Source organism: Amblyraja radiata, chromosome 15 (assembly GCF_010909765.2).
Source record: "Amblyraja radiata isolate CabotCenter1 chromosome 15, sAmbRad1.1.pri, whole genome shotgun sequence".
Lineage (NCBI taxonomy): Eukaryota > Metazoa > Chordata > Chondrichthyes > Rajiformes > Rajidae > Amblyraja > Amblyraja radiata.
In genome coordinates this window covers 37,381,819-37,402,857 of record NC_045970.1, presented here as the reverse complement: position 1 = coordinate 37,402,857, position 21,039 = coordinate 37,381,819, and the positions used below count along the sequence as shown (strand labels likewise).

The following is a 21,039-nucleotide window of genomic DNA, read 5'->3' as shown; positions in this document are numbered from 1 at the left end:
AGGGAGGGAGGGAGAGGGAGAGAGCGAGAGGCACACACAAGGTGGATGTGAAATCTCACCTGCCTGTTTCAGTGACAGACACCCGCCGCCAGTAAATGAAGACTGTAAAACTGGGACCCTGGTTCTGGACTCCCCCAACATCGGGAACATTCTTCCTGCATCTAGCCTGTCCAATCCCGTAGATACTGATTAGACCGGTATCTATTTATTTACTTTATTGATGATTTCAATTAAATATTGGGAACATCAGGCCGCAAACGTTATTTCTTGAGTGTTAGTGCTGGACTTTGACTCGACCTTCCTAGTTAGCCGGCGCCTGAGACTGAGCCAAGCAATGTCCAGACCTGACTTCAACACAAAGTGATGGAGGAACTCAAAGGGTCAGGCTCGTCCAACGCTCTGTGTTTTGCTCGTGATTCCTGCATCTGCAGTTCCTCGTGTCTACAGACCAGAGTTGCCACTTGACTCCGAGATGACCATCACAGAGCATGCGGAAGATAGACACGAAATGCTGGAGTAACACAGCGGGACGGGCAGCATCTCAGGAGACCCTTCTTCAGAGTCTCGTCCCGAAACGTCACCCATTCCATTTATCCAGATGCTGCCTGTCCAGTATTTTATGTCTGTCTCCAGTATTACTGTGTCTATCATCGGCGCAAACCAACATCTACAGTTCTTCCCGACACATTAGAGGATACCGTCTCGCCATCACTCGGATTACCCGCTTCATTTCCATAACGTTGCCACCTCTCTTTACTTTGCTTACTGAAGCCTGATCCTTGTCACACTCAGTGCTCTATCGCCCAGCCTCTCATCTTTCAATCGGGTTCGGCCAGGAAGGAACTCCAGATGCTGGATTAAAACGAAGATAGACACAACATGTAGCTCAGCGGGACAAGCAGCATATCAGAAGGGTCTCGACCCGAAATGTCACCCATTCCTTCTCCCCAGAGATGCTGCCTGCCGTCGAGTTACTCCAGCATTCTCTTTAAACCGGCATCTGCTGTTCCTTCCGACACATGCACAAGAAATAGGCAACTTTTCGGGCCGAAACATTGCCTATTTCCTTCGTTCCATAGATGCTGCTGCTCCCGCTGAGTTTCTCCAGCATTTGTGTGTGTAGGTGGGAGTTGGGGGGGGATTCGAATCGGAACCCTTCTTCAGACATCCTAATCGGAATTGAGTCTGAAGATGTGTCTCGTCCCGAAACATCACCTATTTTTCTCCAGAGATGCTGCTTGACTCGCTGAGTTACTCCAGTTTTTTGTGTCTGTCTTCGATTTAAACCAGCATGTGCAGTTCACTCCTTACACGGGTCTCTGGAGAACATTGATTGGTAGCGTTCCGGTCCCTGCTTCGGAAAGGCATCTATCGCTAGTTGGCGAGGACTCCGAGCTGTATCTCTCAAAGAAGTACATGTGAAAAATTTCTCACAGACCCTAAAAATGCGGGACCTTTCAGTAAAGTCCCTTTTAAAGATTCTTGAATCTCATTAACATAACTCATGAATAATTGATGTCCATATGCGGATGCAAATCTTTATTTTTTAAATTCAATCCCACAGAAGACAATTTTTACTCACCTTCTGTCCCCTCTGTCCAGCTTCCGGGTTCACCGTTCGCAGGAGTTCCCACGGTAACCGCAAGAGTTATTACGGATATCGCACGGATATCGCACTGGCCACTACGTTCATATAATGTTGCAATGCTCAACCACAAGTGTACAAGTCACTCTTGGAGAAATTCAAACTTGCTTGAATTTTCTCCCGAGTCACCAAGTTACACGATTACCTGCCGTTAGCGCCACGGTGGTCCACGGTGGTCCACGAATGCCGTACTGTTATCGCACGAGGTTCCCACGATGTTAAACTCTGGTTAACTCTTGCGTCAAGTCGCCCCGTGAAAAAGCCCCATTAGGATTCCAGAAACTCTTAGCTCTCTACTGCCTTGCCTTCCATGCTGCTGCTTAAATCCTGGCCCTACTTGGATGTATTTGGGTCATGTAGTACTGAACACGTGACACTTCTCTATTGGATGTTTTTGAGTATATTGATTCAGAATCTTCATGCAATATCTTCATCATCATCTTCCACAACCATATTTTCTTCAGGTTCCACTGCTACGCTGCGATCCAGCTCATCATCTTCAGAGCTACCTTTTATCAAGGCTGCTGACTGTAGAAGGAAAAGATTTGGAGGAGACAATGTCTTCTCACATTGGAGGTACGTGGATCACATAGGAGCTACATCATTCTTATTAGATCCAACGCATCTGTGAAGAGGAGTCCAATTACCATTCGCAGCATTTCCTTAACATGTCCCTTGGCCAACTGCATCCATGGATGTAGTGTGGCAAGCACAGATTGGAGGCCACATCAACATTTGACAGAACACATATGATATTTATTTATGATGATGGAACGTACAGATAAATTCACAGGTTATAAAACTTTCAGCATCACAATAGTGGTTTTATGTAATCGACAAAGCAATTTCATTGAGTTATTTATTATTAATAACTTGGTTCAAAGGAAGAACATATTCATTAACATTTATCAAAATGCAAAATCTTTCTAATGATATGAACTAAATGAATGCCTACTGTCAACTTTCTTTCACATACATTGGAAACTCTTTGCTTGCCAGTAAATCACCTTGTCAAAATATCTGGAGTGATCAATTGGCCATCATTCTCCTCTACTGTCTGCTGGCAGTTTTAGGATATTTAGCCTTCAACCTGTGACCTTGCAAAGCACTTGAAGTGCCATATCCATGTATTCTGCTCAGATTTTTCCACTCACTTTCAGCTAGCACTTTTGACTTTTTGCTACTCGCGTGCCATTTTGGCTGGACATTTTTGGGGTTTGGAAAAGATGCCTGGCTTCAAGACTTGGCATTGGAGAATATCTTCTGGTCTCTTGCTCCTTTGCTTGATGTTTTCTTTTCCATATGTGGTCGTAAGTACTATCGCAACCTTTAAGAAACATTTAGACAGGCACATGCAGAGGGTAGGTTTAGATGGATATAGGTCAAAAGCAGATTGGTGGGACTAATGTAGATGGGCAAGTTAGGTCGAAGGGCCTGTTTCCAAGCTCTGAGACTCTATGCCTCTATTTATAATGTGCATCCTTCTTAATCTACCTAACATTAGTGGTTGGAAATCAGTTATGATTTCACATAAAACTTCCTGATGTCAAATCAAAGCAAAACACAGCTCTTCAATATGTAATTACTTTTGACATTACATTTTAACAGCTGTGTTTAAAAAAGGTTAATATTACACCATCTGAAATAAAATCCCAATAGTTCTATTTGTAAAAAAAATAAAGATTAATACTAAAAAGGAACAATGTTTTGGCTTAACAATTTGGAGCCAGCCAGTGGGTTAAAGTGAAGTGCAGAGGGAATAATTTGAGTTGGAAATGATTCTCTCAGCATGCTGATGGCTTATGGAAGCTAAAAGGTTGGTCAATTCCATATAACTCGAAAACAAATAGCTTGCCTCAAACACACCAATAGATTTTCAACACAAAGTCACATACTGAAGACAATTCTATGATTGTAGTTTTCAGTATCAGTTGTGATGTTCATAGTACAATATTATTTTTCTGTGTCTGAACCATACTTGAATATCATTGTTATAATTTATGTAGAAACAAAGAACCGCAGATGCTGGTTTACTGAAGTAAGATACAAAATGCGGGAGTAACTCAGCGGGTCAGACAGCATCCCTGGAGAGCATGGATGGCATCCCCGGAGAGCATAGTTTTGGATCAAAACCCATCTTCAGGGTTGAAGAAAGCTGAAGAAGGGTTCCGACCCAAAACGTCACCTATCCACATGATCCAGGGATGCTGCCTGACCCGCTGAGTTACTCCAGCATTTTGTGTCTTTCCTTGGAAAATTTATACCAGTATTGTGCGCGATAAGTTAAATCCATGCATGTCTATTTTTTCTTCATGAAGCATTAGGAACCAATAGTTAATTAAGGAATTACATTGTTCAGCATTTGCAAAAGCAAAAAGTGAGTAGGGGATACTAGAATTTAAATTTAATTTAAATGCTAAATTCCTTCCACTCCTTAATTAAAAAATATTTGCTTTCCATTTGCAGCTGACAATAAGACAAAGAATATAGCATACAGAGAACGAAGACCACGTGACTTTTCGCTATTTAAAGCCTCTGACACAGACATGAGAGCCAAGATGACCCCTCAGCTTTTATTTGCTACTCATCGATTTTTAGCAACAGGTACGGATGATTTCTTGGAACTGATGTTTCCGGGTGCTGTGGATGCTTCAAATTTTCTTAAAGTTATACATAAAGTGCTGGAGTAACTCAGCTGGTCGGGCAGCACATTTGGAGAAAAGGGATGGGTGATGTTTTGAGTCAGGACCCTTCTGCAGAATTTTCGTAGCCGTTCCATTGTCAGAGTCAAATTGGAATTGAATTTTGTGCAGAAGGTATCATTATAAATGTGTCTAAAATCATGATGCTGCAAATGTGGGATGTCTGAAACACAACAGAAAATGTTGACAGTAATCAGCAAGTCAGGCAATATCTGTGGAGAAAGAAAAAAAAGATAAAATCAACTATCTTTTGTCTCTTCAATTGTCTGCTGACCTGTTGAGTCTTCCACTTTTTTCATTTTATGTTAGAAAGATATTCCTAGCCTTGGGTTCATATGCAGCTGGTGTTAAGGTTCAAATTAAAGTCAAAATCAAACAAAAACAAATTCTGCACTTAGAAATTGCATAAAATTCAAACAGTTAATGATCATCGAATGAAGAGAATATTTGAACCACATCGTAGATAATGGAAAATTACAGATTCTCCTTTGGCACCCAATCCAAAGTATTATGAAGACTCAAGAAAAAACAGGTTCTGGAGGAACTCAGTAGGTTAGGCAGCATCTGGTGTTTGTGGGGGGGGTAAAGTAGAATAGAGTGGGGGAATGGACAGGTGGTGTTTCGGGTTGGGATCCTTCTTTAGAGTGATTAAATTAAGAGATGTCTTAACAAGCATTTTGTTTAGTTTAGAGATACAGTGCGGAAATATGCCCTTTGGCCCACTGAGTCCGTACCAACCAGTGATCTCCGCACTCTAACACTATCCTTCACACACTAATGATAATTTACAGTTATACTGAGCCAATTAACCTACAAACCTGTACGTCTTTGAAGTGTGGGGTGAAACCAAAGATCTCGGGGAACACCCACGGTTGTCACGGGGTGAATGTACAAACTCCGTACAGACAAGACCCATAGTCAGGATCGAGCCCAGTTCTCTGGCGCTGTAAGGCACGAACTCTACTGCTGCGCCACTGTGCTGCCCTCATATCAACACTTCAATCGCCTAGGCACAGAGGTTCCGGAAGATGGGGTTAGCATGGATGGGTGTCCACTGGATGGTGTGGATGTGATGGGCTGAATGGCTATCACCATGTTAAAGAACTCAATGACTATGAAATGACGGATAATTCAAATTATTTCAGAATTTAAAAAAAACAATGCTGAAAAACAAGAATTACAAATTTAGTAGAGTTAGGTAAAAGTAAGCACTTTTATTTTCTTTGAGACAAGAGGCATGATGTAATACAAAAGGCAGACATTAAATTGCTAATTGTCATCATCTTATTTGTACAGAGTTGGAACCCTTCAAAAGTACACATGTATCAGAAAAGATTCTGCTAAAACTTCTCAAGCAGCCTCACGTCATCTGCGTATTTAAGATTGATAAGAAAAGCCAATCAACCGACCTGTATCTCTACCAACGGAACAAACCTGTTGACTACTTTATACTTATCCTAGAGGTATGTTCTTATCCAAATCCCTCCCTTCAACCTCTGACCTTGGTCACTGGAGCCTAAATACTTGAGGAAACTGTGGAATGAAATCCATGTGATTTACATATTGGAAGAGTGGATGGAACATAAAATACTATACAAATTGGTTAGGATTATCCAGAATTATTGGCTCACTGTCATGCTTAATTTACCATGCTTACTGTTGTGTTTGATGTTTCACATATACATGTGACTTGTTGCTGTGTTTGTTTAATGTAGGGAAAGGTGGAAGTTGAAATAAGCAAAGAAGCCTTAAAATTTGAAAATGGAGCTTTCACCTATTATGGAGTCCCTGCACTTACAGGTGCAATTTCTACAGGTAACATGTTCTCTTTAATAAAAATTACGATCTTTAACATAAGTGCTTTGAAATATTGTAAGAATTAGGAGTATATCTAGCTTCAACTGAGACCACAGCCATCATAGTTTATTTAGTTTTGCCTATCTGAACTCCATTTTGAAACAGGCTACACTTGTTATTTAAGCCTTGTATTTTGAAACTGGACTTTGTTATGTATTTATATCTTCGGAATAATATTATTTGTCTCAAGGGTTAGTGGATGTAATAATAGGGCTGTACTCTGACTAGCTACTGCACCAGCTAACTATATGAACCACTGATTGACAGTCACTGAATTTGCCATCAGTTTAGGTCATGTTATCAGGAATAGGAGCAGAATTAGGCCATTTGGCCCATCAAGTCTACTCCGCCATTCAATCATGGCTGGTTTATCTCTCCTCCCCATTCTCCTGCCTTCTCCCCATACCTTCTGACACCTATACTAATCAAGAATTGTATATATCTACCTCTGCCTTAAAAATATCCACTGACTTAGCCTCCACAACCTTCTGTGGCAAAGAATCCCACAGATTCACCACCCTCTGACTAAAGAAATTTCTCCTCATCTCCTTCCTAAAATAAGTCATTTAATTCTGAGACTATGACCTCTATTCCTAGACTCCCCCACTAGTGGAAACATCCTCTCCCCATCCACTCTATCCAAGCCTTTCACTATTCTGTATGTTTATTCCCCATTCATTCTTCTAAACTCCTGCGAGTATAGGCCCAGTACTGACAAGTGCTCATCATAGGTTAACCTACTCATTCCTGGGGTCATTCGTGTAAACCTCCTCTGGACCCTCTCCGGAGCCATATCCTCAGATACGGTGCCCAATATTGCTCACAATATTCCAAATATGGCCTTACCAGCACCTTATAGAGCCTCAACATTTCATCCTTAATTTTGTATACAAGCCCTCTTGAAATAAATGCTAGCATTGAGTTTGCTTTCTTTACTACTGATTCAACTTGCAGATTAACTTTTTGGGAATCCTGCACCAGCACTCCCAAGTCCCTTTGTACCTCTGATGTCTGGATTCTCACCCCATTGAGAAAATAATCTACGTCTTTATTCCTACTCCCAAAATGCATGACTCCACACATTGCTACACTATATTCCATCTACCACTTCTCTGCCCACTCTCCCAACCTGTCCAAGTCCTTCTGCAGAGTCCCAGCTTTCTCTACACTACTTGCCCCTCCAGCTATTTTTGGATCATCCGCAAACGTTGCCAAAAAGCCTTCAATCCCCTCATCCAAATCATTAATGTGAAGAGTAGCGGCCGCAGTACCGACCCTTGCGGAACTCCACTAGTCACTGGCAGCCAACCAGAAAAAAGCCTCCTTTATTGCCACTCTTCATCTTCTGCCATCCAGCCAACCTCCCATCCATGCTATTATCTGCCCCTTGATACTGTGGGCTCTCGTCTTCCTAAGCAGCCTAATGTGTGGCACCTTATCAAGTAAAATGTAAGTAAACAACATCTACTGACTCTCCTTTGTTAAGCCGTTAACAAAGTATGTTACGAAAATCGACACAAAAACCTGGAGTAACTCAGCAGGACAGGACAGGCAGCATCTCTGGAGAGAAGGAATGGGTGACGTTTCGGGTCGAGACCTTTCTTCAGCTAGCATCTGCAGTTCCTTCTTACACATTTTGTCTGCTCCACTATGAAATCTCCTCAAGGTATGTCTACTTTGAAGAAGTTCTCCTCACCCATTCCTTCTCTCCAGAGATGCTGCCTGTCCCACTGAGTTACTCCAGCATTTTGTGTATATCTTCAGTTTAAACCAGCATCTGCAGTCCTTCTTACACAACAAAGTTTGTTAAGCTGATAACATTTAACACTCATAAGATGGCGAACTCTTTTGAATTGATGCCTTTAATGCAATATTAAATCATCATTTTCTATGAGGCTGATGCAGTTCCTTGTGTGTTCATTTTTATGGTGCCTTAATTCTTATTCTGTGGTGAAAAATGAGATGTTGATTAAATGTAATTAAAATTTTATTCTCTCTGAAAACCAATAAATCTGTATAGAAAGAAAATGCCACCTTGCATACTTTTGTAAAGTAAGCATTTGTGATAAATGATGTAAGCACTTGTATTGTTTCTAACGTTTAAAGTGCACCAATTTGTGCCATTGACTTAAACCAGGAATTAAAACGCACAAGTTCTAATTCATCAATAAGTTCTAATTTACATTTTAATCTCATTGCACGTGAAATAAACCTTGAAGCATACTTGTGGAAGCACAATAGAAATCAAAATCAATAATTTTAAAACTTTTAAACATGGAATGTACTGTCTAATACATATTATAAAATTATCTAATTGGAATCAGCGAGTATATTCAGAATTACAGTTGAATATTCCATTTTATAATTGTATAAAATATAACATTCTCGATGAGTTTGCTGCAAAATTTGTGTAATGCTGATAAAGATTTGATCACATAACTTATTCAGCGTATACATGTCTGAATTCTGCAGCAGTGTACCCAGTAGACACGCAAGGCATTCCTGAGACCAGTGTTAAAATTTAAATGTCTAGATGAGTAAGTGCAGAGGCCAGTTTTTACAGTCAGCTTTGCACGATAACAATAGATCTCGGGCTTCACCAGTATTAGGTCCACATTTTCCTATTATTTGTGTGAATTGCGGAGTCTTTTTAATGTAAATTCCTTTTCTGACTGAGATGAAGAATAGTTTTGTCGTAATAATGATTTATACTTTTAAGAATTTCCTTGTTCTCTGGAGATGCATTTGGATTACGTTGTTATTTTGAGATCAAATACCAATCCAGTTTATGGACAAGACAGGTTTCGAAGGATAAGGGCCAAACACAGGCAAGTGGGACCAGTATAGATGAGATATGTTGGCCGGTGTGGGCAAGTTGGGCAAAAGGGCCTGTTTACACGCTGTATGATTCTATGACTCCATGACCAGCCAAACCCACCTCTTAAGATAAATACCCCTTTATCTTCTAGCTAGGTACACGACAGTCTTCTAGACTTGGCTTGAACCGAATAATTTCACATAGTCAGCCATTCCACCGCATTTATCAATCTTTCCAAGTCTCTAGATGCCCCCCATTTCTCCCTTTGTTCTTTCTGCCCCTCTTCCCTTTCGCTACAACATAAAGCTTTCTATTTATACCTTCAACTTTTCCCAGTTCTGATGAAAAGTCATCGACAATTGTTAACTCTGATTCTCCACATATGCTACTAGACCTAATGAGAATTTGCAGTTTTTTTCTATTTTTATGTCATAAATCAATCACCTCATAATTAAGCAACATGCCTTTAAAGCTAATTGAAAATTTCCTTTGATAATCTTTCCAGAAAATAACTGATCCAATGAGTATGAAGGCTCTAGATTTGATTCCCAGATTATGGTGCTTTAGCTAATTTTATCCAGGGTAGGACTTGAATCAATGTCAATACCATCTGGATAGGAAAGAAAAATCAGCTAGGTTTTCTGTTGTTTATCATATGAGGATTGAATGATCTCAGCTGTGAAGTCTACCAAAGCCTAGTAGCCTGCTGAAGCTCATTTTCAATCCTTGCACATGAATAATGACAACCTGGGCAATGTACCAGAATGTGGGAAGCAGATAACATCTTCAGGAGAAAATTGGAAACATAACTTCTCAGCACGACAGAACAATATTCCATAATCTCTAAATGTTATTTGACTCTGCGTTGATCAGAGAAGCTGATGGCACATGTTATGTATAAAGTGCAATTCATTTTTTGGGGCACTCAATTTTCACAAGAAACATTTGGCAAACCTTTGTCCACGTGTTTACAATTGAAGGGTTTTAAAAGCCTCCGAGTCTGTCAGCCAGGAGAGAATATAAAGAATCCTTAAATTTGGCTGCCCTCAGAAATTCACCACCATCTTACTTTTTGGGGGGGATAAAAAGGATGACTTGTAAGCCATGGTTCTAATTAGCTGCAGAGCCAATTCCAGTGCAGATTGGGTCAAGCATTCCTGCTTCATTACAAACTCTCTTCACAATCTCCCTTGATACTACGTTGCACCTCATCTTCAACTTACCTCCTACTCAAATGGAGCTAATCAACAGTATTCTGCAGGAAACTGTCCAGCCTTTCTTTTCTCCACTTCGGAACTAAGGCCACTCTGGTCTCTGTCATGGAGTTACAATATCCTGAGAGGCTGAAGTTCAGGATATCATTCATTCCTTCATTACAGCATGCAAGAGAAAGGGCTTTACATTAAGCATCCATACAACAAAGGCATTCAGCCAACCTGCTATCACTGCGCAACCCCAACCCTGAATAGTAAAGTTCTGTTGAAAACATGGTACATTTGTGCAAAAATTTGATCGTTGCGTATCTTGACAAATTGTTGTAAAAAAAGAGCAAGTACAAAATTGAAGTTTTCCAGACTCAAATTCAGCTTAACTTCACAAAATGTTATCGCATGTCGCCTTATCTGATTTACATGCAGTAGATTATTCAAGAATGATAAGTGATTTATAATTTAAAATGTTTTGTAGTTTTAGTATTTTGTCTGTATTTTTCTGATAACATTAAGCCACATCAGTGAATGGGATCGTTCAAAGTTTAATCATCGAATGACAATCTCAATTTTGGGGTAGAATGCTTGCGTGGCAGTGCAAGAATACCTGTATATTCAAATATTTCCACTGACCTCACTTTGACACTGCATAGGCTTTTATTACTCTTAGCATCGCCATCAGTTTTCTTTATTTTATTTACTGCAAATATGAAATAATCTGTAGATATCCATTCTCACTGGATAGGGTGATTGTACGACAGAAGAGCTGAAAGAGCGGTAGTGTCTTTGAAGAATTTAACAGCTGTTTTGTTGAATTAGTTTTTTTAAAATTGAACCTTATTATACAAAATCAAGGCCATCAGATCTGTTAAATCTATTGACACCTTGCTTTGTAATTTAAATATGTTTCCAAAGTAGAAAACAGCTGGACTGGTGATCAAAATGATTTATTTTTATCCTTTTTATTTTTCTCTCTCTCTCTCTCTTGCTCTTTATTTTCCTATTTTCTCATTCGCAAGCACACCCTTTGATTTTTCTTCCTATTGACATTATTAATTTTTTTGGTCCATTATGTCGTGACATTTATTTCAGTTGATTTGCAGTCTATGAGATTGTCACTTCAAAGCAAAACACAAACTCATATTTTTCACAACACATTAATGCTTCCATATGAAGCCAGTAATGCAATTAATTACCATCATAAAATATATTTTAGGGACATGAAACATTTATAGAAGGTTTCAGACAGTCAGCTGCATGTATATTAAAGGCAAACATAAAGAGGCTGAGATAAGTAGGCTTTCAAATATTAATTGACATTTGATGTCAATTGTGTGTTCTTTATTATTGTACTGCTGCTGACAACCCAAATTTCCACCAACCCTGGTTGTGTGGCAATAAATTATATCTATCTATCTATGTGGCTTAAGTGTTAAACAGCACTTTTCAGTCCATATCTGGTTGTGTTCAAAGTTTCACTGTATGTAGAATGGTCTGATTCATTAATTGCAGAATTGTGAGTGACACTCTGAATACTGCCAAGTCTACAGCTCCAAACCAGTTTTCTATCAAATTATTTTATGTTGTACTGCTGTTCAGATCCTAATCTGCAGAGATACTGGCTTTTAGCTGCTCAATATATTTGTGTGTAAAGCCCCAATGATTCTGTAGTAGGCAACTATAAGTTGGCTGGTCTTTCAGTAGAATGGACTTCAGTAAGGCCTTTGACAAGGTTCCTCATGGAAGGTTGGTTAAGAAGGTTCAATGGTTGGGTATTAATGGTGGAGTAGCAAGATGGATTCAACAGTGGCTGAATGGGAGATGCCAGAGAGTAATGGTGGATGGTTGTTTGTCAGGTTGGAGGCTAGTGACGAGTGGGGTGCCACAGGGATCTGTGTTGGGTCCACTGTTGTTTGTCATGTACATCAATGATCTGGACGATGGTGTGGTAAATTGGATTAGTAAGTATGCAGATGATACTAAGATAGGTGGGGTTGCGGGTAATGAAGAAGAGTTTCAAAGTCTACAGGGAGATTTATGCCAGTTGGAAGAGTGGGCTGAAAGATGGCAGATGGAGTTTAATGCTGATAAGTGTGAGGTGCTACATCTTGGCAGGACAAATCAAAATAGGACGTACATGGTAAATGGTAGGGAATTGAAGAATGTAGGTGAACAGAGGGATCTGGGAATAACTGTGCACAGTTCCATGAAAGCGGAATCTCATGTAGATAGGGTGGTAAAGAAAGCTTTTGGTGTGCTGGCCTTTATAAATCAGAGCATTGAGTATAGAAGTTGGGATGTAATGATAAAATTGTACAAGGCATTGGTGAGGCCAATTCTGGAGTATGGTGTACAATTTTGGTCGCCTAATTATAGGAAGGATGTCAACAAAATAGAGAGAGTACAGAGGAGATTTACTAGAATGTTGCCTGGGTTTCAGCAACTAAGTTACAGAGAAAGGTTGAACAAGTTAGGGCTTTATTCTTTGGAGCGCAGAAGGTTAAGGGGGGACTTGATAGAGGTTTTTAAAATGATGAGAGGGATAGACAGAGTTGACGTGGAAAAGCTTTTCCCACTGAGAGTAGGGAAGATTCAAACAAGGGGACATGACTTGAGAATTAAGGGACTGAAGTTTAGGGGTAACATGAGGGGGAACTTCTTTACTCAGAGAGTGGTAGCTGTGTGGAATGAGCTTCCAGTGAAGGTGGTGGAGGCAGGTTCGTTTTTATCATTTAAAAATAAATTGGATAGTTATATGGATGGGAAAGGAATGGAGGGTTATGGTCTGAGCGCAGGTATATGGGACTAGGGGAGATTATGTGTTCGGCACGGACTAGAGGGGTTGAGATGGCCTGTTTCCGTGCTGTAATTGTTATATGGTTATTATATGGTTAACAGAGCAGAGTATGCCTATATACAGATCGACCACCGATTTTCGGGCACCTGATGGTCCAGCCTCACTGGACAATTCGGTGGTGGACCTTTAATTGTAGAGTTTGAAATAATAGAAGTTCAAATATTCTTGAAAGACTTTTGGGTGTTGAGTCCCTGTACAATGTTTGTTAACATGTCACTGGTGTAGAAAATTAATTTGAAAGACTAATGAAATACCAGCCTTTATACCTAGAGAATTGGACTATGAGGGACTGGAACTGACAAGGTTACAGACTGTGAACTTGGAAGTGGAATTAACTCAAATATCATCCCCCCCCCCCCCCCCCCCCCCCCCAACACTTTTGTGCCAACATGGATATTTTTGTCTGAACAACTTCTTCTGTGCAACAAATGTCTATGATTCTATGAATTTCAGGACAGATGTCTCCCAATTATTTCATCAAATACTGCTGTTCTTTTCAGGTTTCAAATTGCATAATGGACAACTAGCTTATACATGTTTAACATCTCTGTATGAAAACATTTCATGCAAAATTATTTTTTTACTAACCCCAGTGTTGAAATTGCAGGGAAGGAATTTCATGCGAATGGATTAAGCATTTACACTTAATAGCTGAAGGCTAAGATCTTTGTATTTCTGCATGTGTGATCTGTCTTTTTTTTAATGTAACTAGTAGCATATGAGTATGCATGTAACTTTCTTTATATAACCTTCTGTTAGCCAAATGCTTTTGCATATTTATTTGTTTGAACTTGATAACCCACTAATCAAGAATTTGTCGTGCTTATTCAGATGTATGTTTTTATCTTGGCTTTTTTTTAAATTGCGGCCAGTCACAGTTTGGAGGGGAAAAATGCTAAATTCCACAACAAAAAGACAGTGGCTTTGGTATTCTAGAAAGACAAACTCAAATTGGCTTGCTTCATCTTCGTATTAAACAGTAATCTGCTTGAGAGTGTAGCAGTGACAGAAGCTTTAAGTGAGCCTTTCTCTGCATGTCAAGTCAGATGCAATGTACTTAAAGGCAGAATTAAATTTCCTCTGCATTGGTTCAATAATGTGCCTCAGCCTCAACCTAATAAGAATGTTCCCTGTTGTGGTAATGTGTCAGTTTTAATTTGTCACTCCAAGGCTCTGCAAAAGTTTTTGAGTAAAAACGTAATGAAAGATTAAGAGCATTTTTTGTGGCGGCTGATGTCCATGGAAAACTAAATTGAGGTTGCTCAGACATGTTGCTTAAGCATTAAAAATTAAAAATGAGCCGAGTCTTTAATAAAGATCTAGCTCAAAACGTTGATGTACTAGTTTGTTTAATGTTTCAGCTAAACAAGAACAAATTTCACCACTTTACCCACTGCTGGAGATACATTGAAAAAGAGTGGTTTGGTGAAATAAACCAACTGAGAATCAGAATGTGTTCTGTATTTCATTTATGCAGTGCTATCCATGGTGATAGCATGTCTGAAAATATTTTTTCAACATGTTAAGTGTTAGCAGTACAATACAAGTCATTCAGAAACTAAAAGTCAGGAATAAGTTTCTGAAAATTATTCAAATGCAGAATTGGTTGGTTAGTCTCTATAGCACAGTGGGCGCAGCTGGTAGAGCTGCTGCCTCACAGTGCCAGAGACCCTGCTTCGATCCTGACCTCGGGTGCTATCTGTGTGATGATTGCACGTTCTCCCGGTGTCCACATAGGTTTCCTCCGGATGCTCTGGTTTTCTCCCATATACCAAAGACATGCGGGTTTGTAGGTTAATTGGCCCTCTGTAAAATTGTCATTAATGTGTAGGGAGTGGATGCCAAAGTGGGATAACATAAAATTGGTGTGAGATCAGTGGTCGGAGTGGACTTGGTTGGCCTTTAGGCCCTATTTCCATGCTGTATCTCTAAACTAAACTGAAAAATGGTAAATTAATACTAAAATTATAATTTTAAAATTATAAAATTATAAAATTAATACAATGGTAAATTAATTAAAAAAATATAATTTCTTTAATATTGTGTGCCTGCAGCATATTGCTCCATAATTATACTATTTGCAATCATTCAGTTTACCTTTCCCTTGTAAGCAGAACTGTTTCAAGTACAAACATATCCAAGGTGCCTACTACATATGGTGTTGCTCACAGTCAGCTTTTGCCAATTCAATATTGTTGCGGGGAATTGAGGAAGGGAGATAGGCTCAGGTGGTGGGGAGGGAGGTGATGGGGAAGAGGTGGGGAAACAAAATCAGGATTTACAGGTTTAGATTTATGCTGGTAAAACCACTTTTTCCTCAGAATGTCCAATGACAGACATCCCAGCAATGTTATGGTGCAAGTAATTGTCTGATGCTCCAAAGGGTGAATGAGTAGCTGACTGGCTGACTCCACAAGCAACCTTGGTGAATTTTCAGAGGGCATTAAACAGCACGGAAATGGTCACTATTATCTTTCAAGCTGGGAGAAAATTTATTTTCAGTTGCGTAACACTGGAAAAATCAGCCGTAAGTAATTGAATTTCCAGGCACCTCTGTTTCGAACCCAAGAATAATCTTTCCCAGATGACAATCTCGGGAGAATTGGTCTTTCACAGTTTCCCATGACCAGAAACTTTTATCTATTATTGACCAATAGATGGAGCTATTAACCATTACTCAGCAGCAGCATAAACAAAATTGTTAATGAGATTTCAACTCTTGATAAGCTAAACTAAAGAGAAGTCGAGATACTGACAGATGAAGAGTTTTTGTGGATTGTTTATTTTATTGCTAAATTAACAACGATATTGCCACTCGCTTCTGACCAGCTTTAGAACTATTTTAGAATGATAGTAGGAGTTTGGATCCACTTCATAGCTAGCTTCTGTCAATATAATTTTAATATTTTGTTGTACCAATTGTCTGCTAATTCATTTTAATATTTTGCTTATAGTAATTAAGCTCATTTCAAGATGGCAAATAAAGTGTTTCATTTTATTTGTCCTTATTTTATGCATCACTCAGTCGCCAGAACACCAGAACGCAGTGACTACAGAATACAAAAGTCAGAATCACTATATCCTTCAGATCGAGTTGAATTTGGGGGCAACACCCACCAACTAAACCTGACTAACCAAACCTATCTTCCAGACTACTCTGTGCGACCATTAACTGACCTCCAGTTTGTGAAGGTAAAAACTTGCTTCTCTATTTGGATGCAAGAACATTTTATTGTCATGTTTTAAATTATTCTTTTAATATATGTTCTAATTTACTGAGATTCATAAGCTGTGTTGGATGATACAATCAGTTCAGTCCATCCTTTAGACTTTAGAGATACAGCATGGAAACAGGCCCCTCAGCCCACCGAGTCTGCGCCGATCAATGACCAGTGATACACTACCACTATTCGACACACTCGGGACAATTTACTATTTTTGCCAATTAACCTACAAACCTGTACATTTTTGGAGTGTGGGAGGAAACCGGGGCCACCCAGGAGAAAACCCACAGGGCCACAGGGAGAACATACAAACTCTATGCAGACAGCATCTATAGTCAGCGCCAAAATCGGGTCTCGGGCACTGTAATGCCCCTGTCCCACTTAGGAAACCTGAACGGAAACCTCTGGAGACTTTGCGCCCCACCCAAGGTTTCCGTGTGGTTTCCGGAGGTTTTTGTCAGTCTCCCTACCCGCTTCCACTACCTGCAACCACCTGCAACCTCCGGGAACCACATGGAAACTTTGGGTGGGGCGCAAAGTCTCCAGAGGTTTCCGTTCAGGTTTCCTAAGTGGGACAGGGGCATAAGGCAGCAACTCTACCGCTACAACTGTGCTGCCCATTATTCCTGTGCCTAGGATGGAGAAAGAGACAAGTATGCAATTCTAAATCTTTCTTTTGCCTAATAGTGTATCCAGCAAATATTTGGCACGCAGTCTGTTTACATAACGTTTAAATGAATGCCTGTTCGCATTTTCTCAGCAACACTGAAAGAAAAAGCTTCTGAGGGCAGAGAGGATGGATGACATATGGTTTGGCTTTAGACCATTTACAACCAAAAACTTAATAATGCTAAACAAGGGAGAAATAATATAATCAGATGGAGAGAAAGTATCTCTGAGATGAAGCAGCAGGTTAATTTCAGAGGACTAGATGAAAGGCCAGAAGAGTGAAAAAGGGTGAACAATTGGAGTTTGGTTATGAAACTAAAACAGATTTAAAAATAAGACCAGGTCCCCAGTCTAATGTCATCAAAGAATCAGATCAGTCATTCATTGCTGGAGGCTTCTGCAAACTTTTCTTGAGCAAGGTTTACTCTATTGGAAGAGGGGAAGTGAAAGGGAAGCTAAGTTTAATGAGAGAGATCGTAATGTTGCAGGCTTAGGTTTAATTTTAGTTTAGAGATACAGTGTGAAAACAGGTCCTCCGGCCTACCGAGTCTGCACCGACCAGCGATCACCAGTACTATCCTACACACTAGGAACAATTTACAATTTTTACCAAAGCCAATTAACCTACAAACCCGGGGAAAATCCACACAGTCACAGGGAGAACATGCAAACTCTGCACCGAAAGCACTCATAGTCAGGAACAAACCCGGGCATCTAGCGCAGTAAGGCATTCTGCTGCCATTACTGCACCACCATGCTGCCCTTCAGGGTATTTAAATGTAAAAATTGCACACTTCGGCTTATTTAATTATTAAATCAATTTTTTCCCACTATTATTCATTAATGGTAGCCCAATATGCATTGTTATCAACAACATTAGCATTATTTAGTGAAATAAATATTTTGACAATAGTAACTTTGAGCTGAAGATGACATGCTAAGCTTCTTGAACTTTGCTTGTCATGGGTCACTGCATAATCTCCAATTTTTGCATTGGATTACAATACCAATGTCAGAGTTTGCAAAGGAAACTGGGTTATGTTATAAGATAGTTATTCGGTACTTAATTAACCCATAAACTAATAATTGAAATCCTTTACCGTTTTACTGTTCTGTGTTCCTACTTGGAACCTAAGCCTTCCTTTTGAGGATTGGGGAATCTGACCCGGAGTTTCTGCTGAGCTGCCAGCCTGTCATGTTTGAGCCCAACTTGCCCAAGATTAACCAAACCTGCGCAAAGATAGGTGGATTTTCAAAGGCAAGTACCGGCGAGCAAAAGTTGAGTCCCCCGTGAGTTGTCGTACTATTTGAAAAGCGCTGTGCTGGATGCTGGTCTCACTCAGCAATTTGGCCACGATCTCCATTGCGCGTTTCCGTTAATTGCACCCATGTGTGGGTCTTCAAGGCGGCTCATAAAATTGAACTGGTCCCTTTGGATGCAAGGGCATTTTACTGGCATATTTTAAATGCTTTATAGTATGGTTTAATTTACTTTGCAATATAACTACCAAATGGTTTTGCCTTTATCTTTTTGGTCTGACTTAATTATTTAAAATCTGTTCACTTGCCTGCAACGGACTGGGAAAGGATTTAAAATATTATTTTTAGCAATTAACTTATTTTCACATGATTTATCCAAGTGCACCATGTTGGCACTCTTAACGTCTTGATTTTTTTTTTAACCAGTTTTGTCTTAAATTAAGTGCTGCCCATTTTTCATTTGAAAATATGTAGATGATTTCTTAATGATAGTACGTAAAGATTGCTCGCAGGAGGGAAATTGTAACCTTTGTCTTTAAGTGGCGCAGCTGGTAGAGCTGCTGCCTCAGCGGCTGAAACCTAGGTTTTATCCTGATCTCGGGTGCTGTCCATGTGGAGTTTGCAGGTTCTCCCTATTTCCTCCGGGTGCTCCGGTTCCTCCCATATCCCAATGACGTGCGGGTTTGTAGGTTAATTGCCTCTGTAAAATGTCGCTAGTATGGAGAGAGTGGATGCGAAAGTCTAATAACATAGAACTATTGTGAACAGGTGATCTATGGTCAGCATGGACTCAGTGGGCTAAAGTGCCTGTTTCCATGCTGTATCTCAAAATTACTCTTAACTTGGTTCTCTGACACTGGAACCACTCTCAAGGCCTTTCAGGTCAATAGAAGAAAAATTTGGGTGTCAGAAATCCAAGTCTTGAAAGGCGATGAATGAGTGGACCAAAAGGATGTATATTGAGAGGAAATAAATCTTCAATAAATCTTTCAGGTTAGAACACAACTATTGTGGCTATCTTATCTCAGAAGCATATAATCAGCAAATTCAGATCTGCGATTAGGAAGCAATTCATAACATGGTTATTAATGCCAGGAAAAATATTCAGTGAGAATCACTAACATAGTTGGGCATTCTGGTCGGCATAGACAACCCTCGCCAAAGGGCATGCTCTTTGACTAGGAACAATAGATATAAATGCCTTGGAATCAATCAAGCAGTTAGATGCAATAATATGTTAAATATTAGTGGATGACGTTAAGAAGGCCAGATACATTTTCTCATAATTACTTTTAAAATTCTGAAAATATTTTCAGCGCATGCATTTTGCATATCCATGTCAATTAAGGGGACCATTAATCTGGCTGATTTACCTATTTCCAAAAATCAAATATTTTTGCTGATTTTTATTCACATTTGATCAATTTTGTTGATAAATAAAATGATTTGAAGTAAATAAAGCATAAATTGATAGATTCTTGATAATTATCGGTGTCAAAGGCAATGGGGAGACAGCAGGAGAATGGGCTTGAGGGTAAAATAGATCAGCCATGATAACATGGCGGAAAGGACTCAATGGGTTGAATGGCGGAGAGGACTTAATATGTTGAATTGTGCTCCTATGTCCTATGGTCTTCTGGTTTTAAAATACAACAATCAGCATTACTATATCTCATTATATGACCTAGATCAATTTATGTGTACTTTTACTGATAACCATGAATTTTTTTAAAAAGGTTTTAGTTACCTAGGATTTCACACATAATTTGAACACATTAAAAATAAAGAACTTTGGGGAATGTTGGTCGGTGTGAGTAAGTTGGGATGAAGGGGCTGTTTCCACGCTGTAAGACCCCGGTGCCGGTGGTTGGGTTTATGACTCGCTCATTTGTTCAGAGCAGGATGTGCTGCCAGATGTCACAAGTGCAGCCAGGCCAAGGTCTGGAACACCAGGGATCAGGAACATGGAGAGGTTTGTGGCTGGAGACTGAGCTTGTGCATTTCCCACTCCCTTTAGGCCGTACAAGTTAGAACTAGTGTACGGGGTGATCGCTGGTCAGCATGGACCCGGTGGGCCAATGGGCCTATTTTAACGCTATACCTCTAAACTAAACTAAAATAATGAAGAACTTTGGGAGAGGAACTGATTTAAACTGGTATAGGAAACAAATTATAACAAATTATGAGGCTTTCAAATGAAAATAAATGATGTTTATTAAAGTGAGAATTATACGGCTTTCTCTCCTGCCTCTGCCACATTTCTTAAAACAATGCATATTAGACATATTATAAAGTTCCATAAATCTTTTTCTGTGCAGATCACAGGGATGCAGTATGCCAATGCAGTATTAGCCACCCAAATGGACAACTCACCCCAGACCCCTGAACTGGAAGTCGTGATAGAAATAACAACGAAGAACGTGCCAAAGAAAAACGTAACAAGTTCACTGCAAGCGAAGAGCGTGATTCGTAAGTCACCGAGTGGTCGTATCATTGATGATGAAAATTCATCATAGTCCCTGAAAGAGTATCTAGTTTGGAGGTCAGCACAAAGCATTCTGGCTTTTGATTTCTAATATATGGATGAGAAATTGAGATTTAAGACCAGCAAACCACTCAACATTACTTTAAACAAGCTTATTTTTATACCACAATGTATGACCAAAGTTGCTGTTGTATTTGACACCTTTAAATGTCATATCAATGACCATGCAAGCTTGGTTGTTTGCCTTTGTTATTGTCCACTGCCTTATACCCTGCACTGATTCCTCTTGCATAATGTCCATGGCTTCACATGAA

The 21,039-nt window shown here is 39.7% G+C and overlaps 1 protein-coding gene across 2 annotated transcripts in view; it reads left to right on the top strand.

The window, feature by feature from the left end:
* cnnm1 (cyclin and CBS domain divalent metal cation transport mediator 1) overlaps nucleotides 1-21,039 on the top strand; it is a 57,014-nt gene that overhangs the window by 23,516 nt on the left and 12,459 nt on the right. For both annotated transcript variants that reach the window (XR_004414187.1, XM_033034067.1), the window contains exons 3-7: nucleotides 4,112-4,249; nucleotides 5,644-5,810; nucleotides 6,063-6,162; nucleotides 16,113-16,279; nucleotides 20,559-20,709. Coding sequence is in view for 1 of the 2 variants with exons in the window: in XM_033034067.1 (XP_032889958.1) it covers nucleotides 4,112-4,249; nucleotides 5,644-5,810; nucleotides 6,063-6,162; nucleotides 16,113-16,279; nucleotides 20,559-20,709 (723 nt within the window). In the remaining variant the exon portion in view is untranslated. The remainder of the gene's footprint in view (nucleotides 1-4,111; nucleotides 4,250-5,643; nucleotides 5,811-6,062; nucleotides 6,163-16,112; nucleotides 16,280-20,558; nucleotides 20,710-21,039) is intronic.